Source organism: Arabidopsis lyrata (assembly GCF_000004255.2).
Source record: "Arabidopsis lyrata subsp. lyrata unplaced genomic scaffold ARALYscaffold_3, whole genome shotgun sequence".
Lineage (NCBI taxonomy): Eukaryota > Viridiplantae > Streptophyta > Magnoliopsida > Brassicales > Brassicaceae > Arabidopsis > Arabidopsis lyrata.
Genome location: NW_003302553.1, coordinates 5,115,651 through 5,129,032, shown reverse-complemented (window position 1 = coordinate 5,129,032; position 13,382 = coordinate 5,115,651). Strand labels below are relative to the sequence as shown.

The 13,382-nt window shown below is 37.3% G+C and overlaps 2 protein-coding genes across 7 annotated transcripts; one reads left to right on the top strand and one right to left on the bottom strand.

The window, feature by feature from the left end:
- The first annotated feature begins 2,209 nt into the window (after positions 1 to 2,209).
- LOC9318857 (transcription factor MYB58) lies at positions 2,210 to 4,260 on the top strand. Its single transcript, XM_021030696.1, has 3 exons — positions 2,210 to 2,633; positions 3,371 to 3,500; positions 3,606 to 4,260. The coding sequence occupies exons 1-3, from the start codon at positions 2,495 to 2,497 to the stop codon at positions 4,051 to 4,053; spliced, it is 717 nt and encodes a 238-aa protein (XP_020886355.1). The 5' UTR covers positions 2,210 to 2,494; the 3' UTR covers positions 4,054 to 4,260.
- LOC9320994 (protein PHOTOPERIOD-INDEPENDENT EARLY FLOWERING 1) lies at positions 4,231 to 13,293 on the bottom strand. Of its 6 annotated transcripts, none has more exons than XM_021030691.1 (20): positions 12,726 to 13,293; positions 12,534 to 12,614; positions 12,338 to 12,445; positions 12,170 to 12,250; positions 11,980 to 12,068; positions 11,756 to 11,892; positions 11,605 to 11,672; positions 11,168 to 11,303; positions 10,891 to 11,019; positions 10,746 to 10,804; positions 10,536 to 10,658; positions 10,362 to 10,400; positions 10,154 to 10,222; positions 10,001 to 10,063; positions 6,842 to 9,920; positions 6,626 to 6,690; positions 6,486 to 6,556; positions 5,543 to 6,326; positions 4,865 to 5,373; positions 4,231 to 4,778 (listed from the first exon to the last, which is right to left on the bottom strand). In XM_021030691.1, exons 1-20 carry the CDS (start codon positions 12,822 to 12,824, stop codon positions 4,394 to 4,396), a joined length of 6,174 nt encoding a protein of 2,057 aa, XP_020886350.1. In that variant the 5' UTR covers positions 12,825 to 13,293; the 3' UTR covers positions 4,231 to 4,393. The 6 variants fall into 6 exon arrangements, with proteins under 6 accessions (XP_020886350.1, XP_020886352.1, XP_020886353.1 ...); XM_021030693.1 differs by having other exon boundaries at positions 10,758 to 10,807; positions 12,726 to 13,242; XM_021030694.1 differs by having other exon boundaries at positions 10,758 to 10,804; positions 12,726 to 13,242.
- Between the last annotated feature and the right edge of the window lie 89 nt (positions 13,294 to 13,382).

Here is a 13,382-nt window from a genome sequence, read left to right as displayed (position 1 = left end):
TTAAATTTCGTTAGAATATAATGAGTGATAGAACTTTGATTATAGTTGGTTTGATGGAAACAACTATATTATTTTGTTTACTTTAGTTAATTGTCATTAATTATGACGACTTTCCAAGTGTGAATTCGAATTTTTCTTCATGACAAGGAAAAAAAAAAGTCATCCTTTCATTTATTCTTTTTTCATTATAATGTACCTCTCAGTAGGAAACATACATGTGTATGATCAAGAACTATCAAAAAAAAAAAAAAAAAAAAAAAAAAAAAAGAGAAGTCATTTGTTGTTAAGATTCTCTTGAAATGAGGTCGAGACAACAATAAATATGTATTTTTATTTTAAAAAGGAACATTCGTAAATTGGAATTGCATGGGAATATAGTAGTAAGCATATGTACTTAGGCAGCTCATTTCAAGTATGAATTGGATTGTTGCTTCGGATGACACGGCTTACCTTATGATTGATTCAATTCTTTAAATTTCAATTCGATCTCTTTGGGATCACATTGTGATTATACTTATCATTATTCTTTAATAAATATGGTATGCTAAACTCTTTTTATCCTTGACACATAATAGGTATAACCGTATAAGAAACGAATGATATTTTAAACATCGTCAATTATTTTTGGGTACAAAAGTAGTAATCCCGACTATTCCATATATGAGTGAGCTACTCTTCTATCACATAAGCCAACACACGAATAACATTTTTGAGCTGTATACCTAACAAGTTTATGGCATTTCTCAAATTCGATTTATTTAGATGAAAAGATCATGTATATGTTTTCAACCAAGTATTTGGAAGGATTTGTGTTAAAATGACAAATATCATGTTGTTTAATCATGAATTTTAAAAGGTCTTGTAAAATCTGGTGTTATTGGATTTCTTCATTTTAAAGATAATTTTAGGGTGTTTTTTTTTTTTTGTTTTTTTTTTTCAAATTAAGATCCAAGTTTCATGGTTCTATGTGATATTTTTAGAGATTTTAATAACACATCATTCCTTAAAATCCCCCAAAAATCATCTGAAAACTAATCACAAACTTAAATGATTCAACACATTGCAGTGAATATAACTATAGAGTTGTACATTTCCTTTATTGGAAGACAATTGCTCAAGATTACATTATCCATAAGTTCCATACAAAAAAGAATGAGATAAGATAAACATTGGGACTAAATATGGATGGGCTTCCGTTAACAATCTGTTTTATAGAACCTTCGACCTTACCTCCCTAAAGAAGATTATTCTAGGACCCATTTTGGTTTCAAAGCCCATAAAGCTCCGAATGCGGCCCAAAACGACTCTGGAAAAAGAAGATTTAGATGTGTATCTCTTTGAAAACTCTTCTCTTTAATTTCCAGTTTCCAAAACGAACATAAACTATATTATCAAGCTACAGGCGTAAACAATTCAACCGTGGGGTAGGCACGTGGAGGTTAAACGACATCGTGTGTTCTGTGCAAAGAAGACACAACACGAAGCTCACATCACAGATTGTTCTCTCATTAAATGAATAAATATACAAGTTGAAGTCGGAAGGTAATGTATCATGCATTACTATTCTACGCTTATGTTATAAGTCCTCCCTCGCTTCACATTTTGTTTATTTTTATTTTGTTCCACAATTTGTTAAAAAAAAAAAAATTCAGTTTTTTATTTTCTTTACCTTATAAGCCCCCTTTTGTACATTTGTTTTAACATGCAGTTGAATCTAAGTTAGTTTTTTACAGGTTAATATTGCGCTGTCATTCAATAAGTGGACCATAAGTTAAAAAACCAAATCGTACATGATTACTCATTCTACTTTTAGAATAAAATCTTACAAATTTTAACGCTTCTCTTAAAATGCATACTTTGTGACAAAATGAAAAAGGAAAAAAAGAAATATATTATTCGTCTTTGCATAAATAACATAAAGTCAAGTTGCAGATCTTATTATAGTCAATGGTTATAACTAATAGTCAATATTCAATATTTACTTTTATGAACAAAGAATAATGTTTTCCTTCTTTTTTTTTCTATAAAAATGAATCAAATTTTTTGTTTAAAGCAAGACTTTTTTTTGTTAGTCTGAATATTTAACTTTAAACAAAGAAATTTTCACAGTAAAACACTTCAAATGAGCGAAAAAATTACATAATTAGTTGATATGATTTAATTTATACTTTGTGAATATATTTGAATATGAAAAGAAAGTTGATGTAGATTAAAAAAACGAGTGCAAGAAAAAGGAAAAAAATTGTTAGAATATAAGAATTAAGGCTGTCAAATGAAAAAAAAGGTCACGATTAATTAATAGAAAAGTATATACTGTATGCAGAATAGATACTCAATTCTATAAATGAATTAATTCAAGAAGGTTTGTTTACTCGTACATGAATTAGTGGCATGACCCTTGTGGTCTCATAATTAACCCTTATATATAAGATGATGATGATGAGGACAAAAGTACATGCCCCATAAGATTCTCTAAAATTAAAAGTGGGGTGTGATGGGGAAAAGAAGAGCACCATGCTGTGACAAAAGCCAAGTGAAGAGAGGGCCATGGAGTGATGAAGAAAGTGAAAGACTCAGATCTTTTATCCTTAAAAATGGTCATCACAATTGGAGATCTCTTCCCAAACTCGCTGGTCAGTCCTGTAATCTAAATGCATGCTTCTCTCTCTCTATCTCATTCTCATATCTATTTTTTCTCTTTTGTTCGCATAATTCTGTTTGAAGTTTCATTTTGTGACTTTTGTCTATCTTTCTATTGTTCATCTGTCATTCTATTTCTCATTACTTTGATTACTGTTCGATTCTTTCCCGTGAAACAATATTGTTTCGATAGACTCTTTACTCGTTACAGTTTTATAGATTTAAACAATAAAAATTACGAATGAAGAATGTTTTGGTTTTTGATATCCGCAACGTATCAAAATGTTGTTACATTTTTCAGTTATAATTTTGGTGATTATTTCATAAATTTTGGTATCTTTTTTCTTGAAGGAATAAAATCTGAGGAGAAGTTTGACCACAATTTGTAACCTTCGTGTTTATTATTTCTTCTAAAAGTTTCTCATACAAAATCTTCCGGAAGATGGAATGAAATCTTGAATAGATGGCTAAATTGCTCAATTAAAAATTAATGTAATGAAAAATAAGTAAAAATATGATGAAACCTTATGCAGCATCTGATGAAATATTCATGTAATTATTTAAAAATTAATGAATGATGGAGAAAGACAGAGAGAACCCAATCAAATGTGCTTTTGATGCCACTGCAGTGTATGTAGTGTTGAATTGACTAAGTTACTCGGTTTCTTATCTTCACTTTTGCCTTTTTTATATGTCAAGATTGATAATGTTGAAACTTGAAACAAAATAGGATTGATGAGATGCGGAAAGAGTTGTCGTCTAAGATGGATAAACTATCTGAGACCAGGTCTCAAACGAGGCAACTTCACCAAAGAGGAGGAAGATACCATTATCCAACTTCACCAAACTCATGGAAACAAGTAATCATCTCTCCCTTGTCTCAAAACCATCATCTTATTATCTAGAAACATTTATAATTATGCAAAAAGTAGTACTATAATGATCAGTGCATTATTTGGTCTCAGGTGGTCTAAGATCGCATCCCACTTTCCGGGAAGGACAGACAACGAGATCAAGAATGTGTGGAACACTCATCTCAAGAAGCGATTGATGAAGAGAAATTCATCATCATCATCTGATGTTACCCATCATTCAGTGTCCTCTACCTCTTCTTCTTCTTCCTCAATCTCATCAATCTTGAAGGATGTTATTATTATCAGCGAGATGCCTAACCAGGAAGAGGAGTTTGAGGAAATCTTGGTGGAGCAAATGGCATGTGGATTTGAGGTTGATGCACCACAATCACTAGAATGTCTCTTTGACGATAGCCAGATTCCTCCTCCTATATCTAAACCAGACTCACTAGAAATCCATGGGAAATCATCAGATCACGAATTTTGGAGCCGACTGGTTGAACCAGGGTTCGATGATTACAATGAGTGGCTCAGTTTTTTGGATAACCAAACTTGCTAGAACACAAGGAGTTGATCCATCATGTCTTACTGTTGCATTGTTTTTTTTTCATCTTCTTTCTTTTAGATAAATTTAGAATACACTGAGAACACACTGTTTTTCTAAAAGCTAGAAATGGAAACTAGAATGTAAACAAGTCAGAAGCTGATGTTGGAATTATTATTATACCGGACGGTGGGGATAAAATCATATTTGATATTAGATGAACTTTGGAAACACAAAAAACCTACGAAGCTGTCACTTTCTGCTTTTACAATATGGGTCGTTAAGAAAATGGTCATCCATAATAATCAGCATTTTCTTCTGCAAGCAGGTTTTTACTTTTACAAAAAGGCTTTTACTACTCTATTTCTGAGATATCCGAAGCTAGTGAGCAATCATCAAGGCCTGAGGTAAAGAATGGATCATACCATTGTGAACAACTTATCATCTCTATCTCTTCTGAAACCGCGTTCTCCTCCACCTCCTGCTCCTCGTCCTCCCTATCAGCAGGTGTGAAATCAAACTTGAGATTCGGGTCATTTGGCCTAACCCATGCCACTTCCAATTGCTCTGCTAGGAGTTTGCGGTGTTTGCTTTTTGTTGACTTGGCTGAGTCTGAGCCAGATAGCTTGTGTTTCCCCAGGGACTGTGTTTTCGTGCCTGTTCTTGACTTCAGATCATTGGCTGAGAACGTGTTTGAAGCCCATCCAAATGAATCTTCAATACAAGCATTTGCAGCATTCCTACAAACAAGACCACCGATTCTTTAGTGACTATTAATGCTCTCAAAACTATCGAAAGAAAAGTCAAATATATCAGAGTTCCAAACCTGTAACGGTTCTCTGCAGCAACCCTAGAACCTTTTAGAACATCTTCCCCTGTGGGCTCGTTCACATAATTTAATGAATCTGACCCATCAATGGACAGATTTATCATGGGTGGAAACTGTGTCAGGGAATCATCTTTGCCGCGTGGGAATTCCAAGGTTAAGTCTAATCCCACTTTATTGATAGGTTGATTCTCCTGCAACCTAGAACGGGAAACAGTATCGTCTGGCTGACTCGTGCCGGAATCCTGGAGAGCAGATTCTAACAACTTTCTACTTAAGCTGGTGACCTTCATCCCCTGCCAAGGCTTTCTAGCTAAATCTTGGGTGTGATTCACGGAACCCATAAACTGTCTGTTGAAAATAGGACTATTTAAGGAGAGCATTTGATCATTCCCAGTTCGGGTCGACGTCCTCCAAATTGATGACAGCAAGCAAGAAAAATGTTTTTGTAGGAGCATCTCCGTATCTGGCTGCTCAGCTGCAACATTTAGGAGTGTCCGTATATTTTCCTGCGCCAAAAATGTGATATTAGTGAAAACCATCTCTTTTCCACTATAATCTTCTTAAATTGATTAACAGGACCCATTTACAAGACAAATTCTAATATCACTAATTCATCACTACTTAAATGCAAGCTAGTGAGTAGCTAACCTAACGCTATGCCATAATCAACCTTACCTCAGTGACTTTAAGGAGAGCCTTCCCAGAACCTGTGTTGACGTTCTTCTCGTTCACTGCACTGTCGGAAGCAGACAAAATATGTCGTTGGATAAGCTCTCTATATCTCTCACAACAATATGCAGGATGTCGATACCTTCCTCTGTAAGCCCCACCAGCTGTCATTCCATAAAGAGTTCCGCTAACCAAATTCCAATTAGGCCCATATTCATGAACCATGGCACACAATATAGCATCTTCCTGAGGCAACCAAGAATCAGGCGAGGGAACACAATCTCTAGACCACAGATTTCCTTTCTTCAATTTCTCTGGCTTGATCATAAGAACACGCTTTATTGGCATGGAAGTGATGAATTTTTTCCCTATAGTTTTACCCCTGTTCGTCAGTTTCAATTCATTATCAACAACCACACTGTCAGACGGCTTTGATGGTTCCAGTTCCTCAAGTAGAGCACTTGTTTGCTTATATTTGATATCTGAATTCAGAATAGACTTCTTGTGCTTCTTTGCTTTCTTCTGCGAGGTTTTCTCTTCTTCAGTGTCAACAATTAAATCTCTTTTCTTGCCTTTCATATGCATCCGCGAAAGTGGTGTAACCATATCTGAGTCACTGCTACTCACATAGCCGAATTCTTCATTATCATCATCAGTCGAATCTTCAATTTTCACAACTGACTTCACATGTTTTGCTTCGGCAGCCAGTGATCCTTTCTTCAGGGATTTATATTTGGCTTTCTTCGCCTTTTTCTTCTTCTTAGGCTTCAGTACATGAGCACTTACGTTCCTGAGAAAAAGAATGGTTCAAATTATCAACTTGTTTTGATTATTATCCCAATAACTAGAAATCAGTGCTTGTCTATCAATTGCTGACATATAATTTTTAACAGCATTGTCATAGATAATCATATTGACAATGAACTGTGTGGGTTCAAAAGTGTCTTACTGTGTCAAATCCATATCAGCCACCTCTGCAGCTTCCCTCTCTCTAGCTTCATTTTCCAAATCTTCCATCAACTACAAACATAAGTAAATACGTGACCAAACTGAAATGCAGGACATGGTAGATGCACTAATCAATCTCACCTGGTGCTGAGCTAAGACTTCCACTTGCTGCCTGTATGCCTCGGTTGCAAAATCAGCATCCCATTCTGAAAATAGTGTTAACATTTCATGTGAGCTAAAAACCAGCCCATAAACTAACATTATACAAAGTTACATCATCGGCAACGTTCATTGTCAGTTAAGTAAGAATACTGAGTTAAATTATTGAACTGGATGAGCAAAAAAGGTTACACTTACTCTCGTAAACAAGAGGCTCTTCCCCATCATCAATCTCAGCTTCCATTTCCTCCTTGTACTTCTCAATGTGGTCAAGTTCCCATTCTTTCTCTTCAAATCCCGCTTCATTTTCCATTGCAGCCTCAACAATGATAGGGTCCCAAAGCTCTAAAAATCTAATCGCATATCTATCAATAGGACGTAGCTGATTCTCAAAAGATGAGATAGCTTGTCCAGCATCAGCGGCTGCTGCAGCCATTTGCTTGACATCATCTAACACATCAGCGTCATCTTCTTGGCTTGAAGTAGTGATTACAGCTCTCTCATCCCTAATATCACTATGTAACAATGAAATTTCTTCTTTGGCCAACCCGGCTGCAACTAAACCTTGATCAGCAGGCTCATCAGCCTTTATGTCATCTTCATTTACTAGCTCATCGTCTTCTGGTCTCTCTACAGGTTCTTCTGTAAACTCTTGATTGTCCACAGCTTCTTCTTGTTCTACTCTTTTAAGAGCCATATAGTCTGCCTCATCTTCTGCCTGTTTTAAAGCAGCCTCAACATCTGCATTTGACAGAGGTATCTCCGCCCCGCAATTTTTGCTTGTTTCCTTTTCATCCTTTGTAGTCAGAGTCTTATGCCCAGAGAACAATTCCATTGGATCGAGCTTCTTGAAAAATTCGGTGTTATACTCTCCGTTTTGTATTACTAGGTTATCAAGCACACGCTTCTGGTTTGCTTTCTTTAAGATATTCTCCTCAATGGTGCTCTCACTTATCAACCGGTAAATATGCACTTCACGTGTTTGACCTATCCTGTGGCAGCGATCTTGAGCTTGTTGATCCATAGCAGGATTCCAGTCACTGTCATAGAATATAACTGTGTCCGCACCCACAAGGTTGATGCCAACGCCCCCACTTCGGGTTGACAAAATGAAAAGAAAGATCTTGGGATTTGTATTAAACCGCTGCATTAATGTCTGCCTCTCTTCTGGCGGAGTAGAGCCGTCAAGACGCATGTAGGTATAACCATATAAATTAATGAAAGCCTCCAAGACGTCAAGCATCTTGGTCATTTGCGTGAATATCAACGCTCTGTGACCCCCAAATTTTAATTTCCTCAATAACATTGCAAGCTCCTGCAGCTTACCACAATCAAACTGTATCAGTCGCCTATCTGGGAAATATACTTGTCTCCTAACGATTGCAGGTCTAATTGGAGATAAAAGAGGTGACAATAAATCTGTAACTTTCTCCTTGTATGATGGACTAAGAAAAACAGGAGAGTCACTTTTGCTGCACCAGCAAGCAGGTGAAGGCACTCGTGCAGCTGGAATCACAAAAGTGAAAGCTTCAACTAGCTCAATCATTTGCTGAAAACGCTCGATCGGTGAAAGAACTATGTCAGCGAGGATTGAGGAATACATGTAAGATGAACAGTTAGCTTTAAGATGGTGTATATCATCAAGAGGACCCTTAATGGTCAAAAGAGTTCTTAGAGATGTAGAGTAAGTCGGCTTTCTCTGGCATCTCAAAGAATTCCACCAGGCAATGGCTGCTGCCCGATCCTTAGTTTCTTTAACCCTTTCCTCAAAAACAGCCTTACGAATTTCTTCAAAAATATTTGTCCCTTGCAGATTTTTGCGGTTTTTCAAACTCAAAGGGATTGCTTCCATATCATCCTTCAAGTTCACACGCTGTTTGATTAATTCTGAGGGTGTTGAAATAGCTTTTATCTCATCTCCTTCCCAAGAAGTCATCGAAAAATCAAGATGGGTGAATAAGAATCCCAAAGCCTCAAGATCAACCTTGGAGAACGGACTTTCCAAAAGCAGCGAACAGATTGTTGAACTCAACTGCACATCAATGCCAGCCATATCAAAAGAACTTACAATAGGACGACCCTCAAAGAGATCAGGATGATTACAAACTTTCCGCAACTGCATTATGATACTTATCATCCCAAAAAAGCTTCCACTGTTAAGCGTAGCCTGTGTTTCTGTGCTTGCTATGAAGTCCTCATACAAGTTGCGTTGCCTCTTAGACAGTCTACAGAAAATAACATGCTCATGTTTCGAAGGAAGTTGCTTCTCCACATCCCTTTTTAGGCGCCGTAGAAGGAAAGGACGGAGGACATTATGTAAGCGATCAATAACTTCTTTGTTGATTTTTTCTTGTCCCTCAACCATCCCTGCTATCGGGTTACAGAACCAATCTTTGAATTCCTGGTGGGACTGAAAAACATGTGGCATCAGAAAATGCATAAGTGACCACAATTCCATAAGATCATTCTGCAGTGGTGTACCAGTCAACAAAATTCTGCGTTTAGAATTGAAGTTCAATAGTGTCTGCCATCTCTGAGACTTCCAATTCTTAATTAAATGGGCTTCGTCAAGAATCAAGTATTTCCACTTCTTGCGCTTGAACATTTTACTGTCCTGAATAACTAGCCTATAGGTCGTTATGCATACATGAAATGAGTTAAGCTTCATCCATCCTTGTCTCTTGAGTTTCCGCTCCTTTGCACTACCAAAGTAGGTGAGAATTTTAAATGCAGGACACCATTTAAGAAACTCCGTCTCCCAATTAAGCATCACACTTGTTGGAACCACAATCAGATGGGGACCCCATATCCCCTTATCACATGCGAGGTGTGCTAGAAGAGCAATGGTCATAATGGTCTTTCCAAGACCCATTTCATCAGCCAGAATACCGTTCAGCCTTTTCTCATACATCGTGACAAGCCAGTCCAAACCAATGTGTTGGTACTCACGCAGAGAATGCTTGAGTAGAAACGGCAGTTTCGTTCGAACTTTTGTTGTGGAGTATGTAAATCCAGTTGGCTGCGCAGATCTTGCTGCTGCTGCTGCATCAGCAATTTTATCACTACTATCTTTACCATTATCTTCTGTTATTTCATGGAATGTGCCTTCAACATTTTCTGAGCAAGGCTCTGGATCTGGCTTACATTCTGTTGAATCAACGTTTTCATTATCTGAATCAGCTTGCTGCCTATTTTCGTCAGAGTTTACTATAGAGTCTTCAGATTGAGCACATGAATATTCAGAGTCATCCTCAGATATATCCTTGTCACCGAAATCCTATCACATGAAACTTGAATTTCAGAAAAAAACAATAAATACTTCATGACATAGGCACACAGGAGACTTAAAAGGCATACCTCCTTATACCTTGCAAGTAGTACTTCAATAGGCATTTCATTCTCTTTTTGCAGCAGAGCAATCTGCAGTACAAGGGGAAATTTCTTGTAAACTCTCTAGGTAACAACTTTTATCATATCTCAAGAAAACAGAATAATTAATAGGTTGGTCACCTCTTCGACATGGTCTTCATTATCAGCTTTCGCCAATTCCTCTTCGATAGCCAATGTTGTCTCATCATCCTGCACCAAAAGAGTAGATAACTTTGAATACAAATGTTTGTTCAAAAACTTTCTTCGAAAAGAGCCAAGGCGAAGAGAATCAAGTTAAAAGAGAAAAGTCCTAAAATAATGATCTCCGGCATTTGATGAAATGGCTGACCTTCTCCTCACCAGTGGCACCAACAAAGTCAACATCTTCCTGCACATATCACAATAAGTGACACAGTAAGTTCATCATTTGCAGCCAGAATCAGAGACATTACGTTAATTGCAGAGAAGAACATGGTTACGGTCTTTTGAAAAAGGATACACAAATGAGATCAGATCCAGTTACCAGTTCATCATTGAAATCATAGGTATGATCTTCCTTTCTGGACTTCACAGATGCAGTCGTCATGCCTGGTTCGAGGTCATGAGAATGGGTCTCAGATATTGCCAAATGGCCATAGCTATCATTCTGCAAATGAAGAATAAATATTACATTTGAGCCAGGATTTCGATGACAAATCAGACAATGGGATTTTAAAAAAGACATACAACTTACAGAACGACGAACATTTGGGTTCCCTTCAGTTTCTTCAGAAGCTGTAAGATTGTTCTTGTCTGCTGCAAATGTCAAATGAGACGAGGAAGTCAAAGAGCAGTTGCATTGCTTTCAATACATTATATAGGAACTAGACACCACTCACCCTCTCCATGATCTTGACCTACTGAGGCCAGATTGTCCTCATTTTCATCTTTTACTGGGCTAGTTTCTCGGCTAACTGAGGCCAGATTGTCCACATTTTCATCTTTTACTGGGCTGGTTTCTCGGCTAACTGGGGGATCAAAATAAAACTCTTACACAAACGAGGATGCAATTCAAATAGTTGACATTTCTTGAGAATACAGCTTGTCTAATTCAAAGTAAAAAATGATAACGTGAGCAAAAAGGTCAATCAATAGCGAGTGTAGATTTATGCCAACCTCTTCCAGCAGTATAACGTCTGAGCAGCTCCTCAACTGGTAGATCCACTTCATTTTGCAAAGCTTCCAACTCTTCCTGTCTTTCCCGTTTGGTGAAGTGTTTTTCATCCTCCTCAATAGTATCTTCATCATCTTCCTAAGTGTAATCGTGGGCTTAAAATGAGATATGGAACATATAACTACTCATAAGATCAGAGATAAATAACTAGATAAATTAACAATAACCAATTCAATCTCCACACAAAATATTCAAAACTAGAGTATAGCCTGTATGTTGGGTGCAGGGTGATGTCAAGAAAAAGAAAACGATTTCCTTAACAAAAAGATCAAGCTATTCTCTATCTATCTTTGAGGTGCAGATAGATTCAAGGAGTGATACACAGTAACTGCCAATAAGTGGTAAAATAAAAATTAAAAGATGATAAAGTGAAACTCACGGTCTCATCCTCGGATTTTAGATCATAGTCCTCATCGAGTTCAGGACTTCCTGATTCAAGACCTGCAGCTACCGTGTCAAGAGAATTGTTAGGATCCAACTCACTTGCTTACTGTAAACAACAATGCTGTGTTGAGTAATAGGCTGCTCACAAGAATTTATCTCTGGAGGTATCTGTTCTGCCCTCTCCTCATCACTTTTTGATTCGATAGCTAGTAGAGGTTTTGAAGGAGTATTTTGGCCCTGTTTATAAGGCTCCACTAAATTTTCAGCCAACATGGTTGAGTACCTGACATAAACAAACAGGTCAAATGCAGTTCTTTTAAATCTGTTCCAGAATTACAAAACTATGTAAGAAACATGCCATAGTAGTAACCTCTCAGTTTGGCCTAACAGAAATTCAAGTTGCTTGTCCATAGCCTTCTTCTTCTTCTCATTGCGTACCAGCTGATGCTTGTAAAGCACCTATAAAGTTGCCAGACCATACATAAGAACAAGCTTCAGATACACAGAAGTTATGCCAAACCTTAAATTTCAAGGCCCGTGTAGAAAAGTAAAAGAATTACCAGCTTCTCTACTTTCATCCAAAACTTTTTCATGTCTTTAGAGATATTGAGAGCTACTTTCCGTAGCCGCTGTTCTTCTTCCTATAAACGACAATAATGTCACTTAAAAAAGTAATGCTGGAGTGTGCAAGTACTCTGAAAGAGAAAAAGAAAGGAAGAGGAGAGAACCTTTAGCTTCCTTTCTTCCCTAGATGCCTGATCTAGCATTCCTTTGCTGGCCCTCAAAGCAACCTTCTTCGCCTGCGCCAGCTTCCATTTCCTCTCAGACTCAAAGTCCTACAAAAACATCACCAATTAGCAGAGAAACGACATGCATGCATACAAATTATTGCAGAATGATCCAAAATAGCCACCCTTCAATTACCTTTGAGAGCCAAGCCATCTCCTCCAAAACATGGTCCCAGTGAGTTTTCGGGCGACGTGGTTCTTTAGGAGCTTCGAGCGTCTACAAAGAAAGAAACAGAAACCGTTTACACTTTCCAATAGTGATAACCTCAAACCAGAATCAACCGGAAAAAGATGAACTCAAACGTAAAAATGAAAACTTGGGGCTAACCTTGTGACGTTTAGCTCTGGAGTCATTATCAGGTTTAGATTTGCCACCTTTGGACGCCATTACTATATCAGGTTTAGATTTGCCACCTTTAGACGCCATTTACTAACGGCTCTAAGCAAAATCTTCAAAGAAACCGCCAAAAAGAGCGAAGAAGATGACTAGTGACTGCAGAGTGCAAAGTTTGCGAGTACACAAAGCCCGAGAAATTAGGGTTTCCACTTCAGCGCAAAAAAACCCAAGCAAAGATTTCATCACTAGGTTCCGTCACCCAAAACATTACAGTAATTTTCGATTCCAAATCTCAAACTTTTTACGACTAATCTAGCTGAAATTTGTTTTCCTCGAATCGAACGGGAACAAGATTAGATTTTTCTGAAATCTCTTCACTTCATTCTTACTAAGATGATGTGATAGGAGATCGAGAAAAATAAAAAATGGGAGATACGAACGAATTTGTAAAAAAGGAAGAAGCTTTGGTTTTGAGATTTTTTTTTTAATCCAGAAGAGCCTGCTTCAGAAAGAAACCCGAGCTAGCGGCGCAAATAGATGTAGAAAATTCCAAGTCAATTAAAAAAAAAAAAAAAAAAAAAGTTTGGGTTTCGTTAACCCTTTTTCCTCTCTGTAAAAAGTAATTATCCTGTAAAATATCTAGGATCT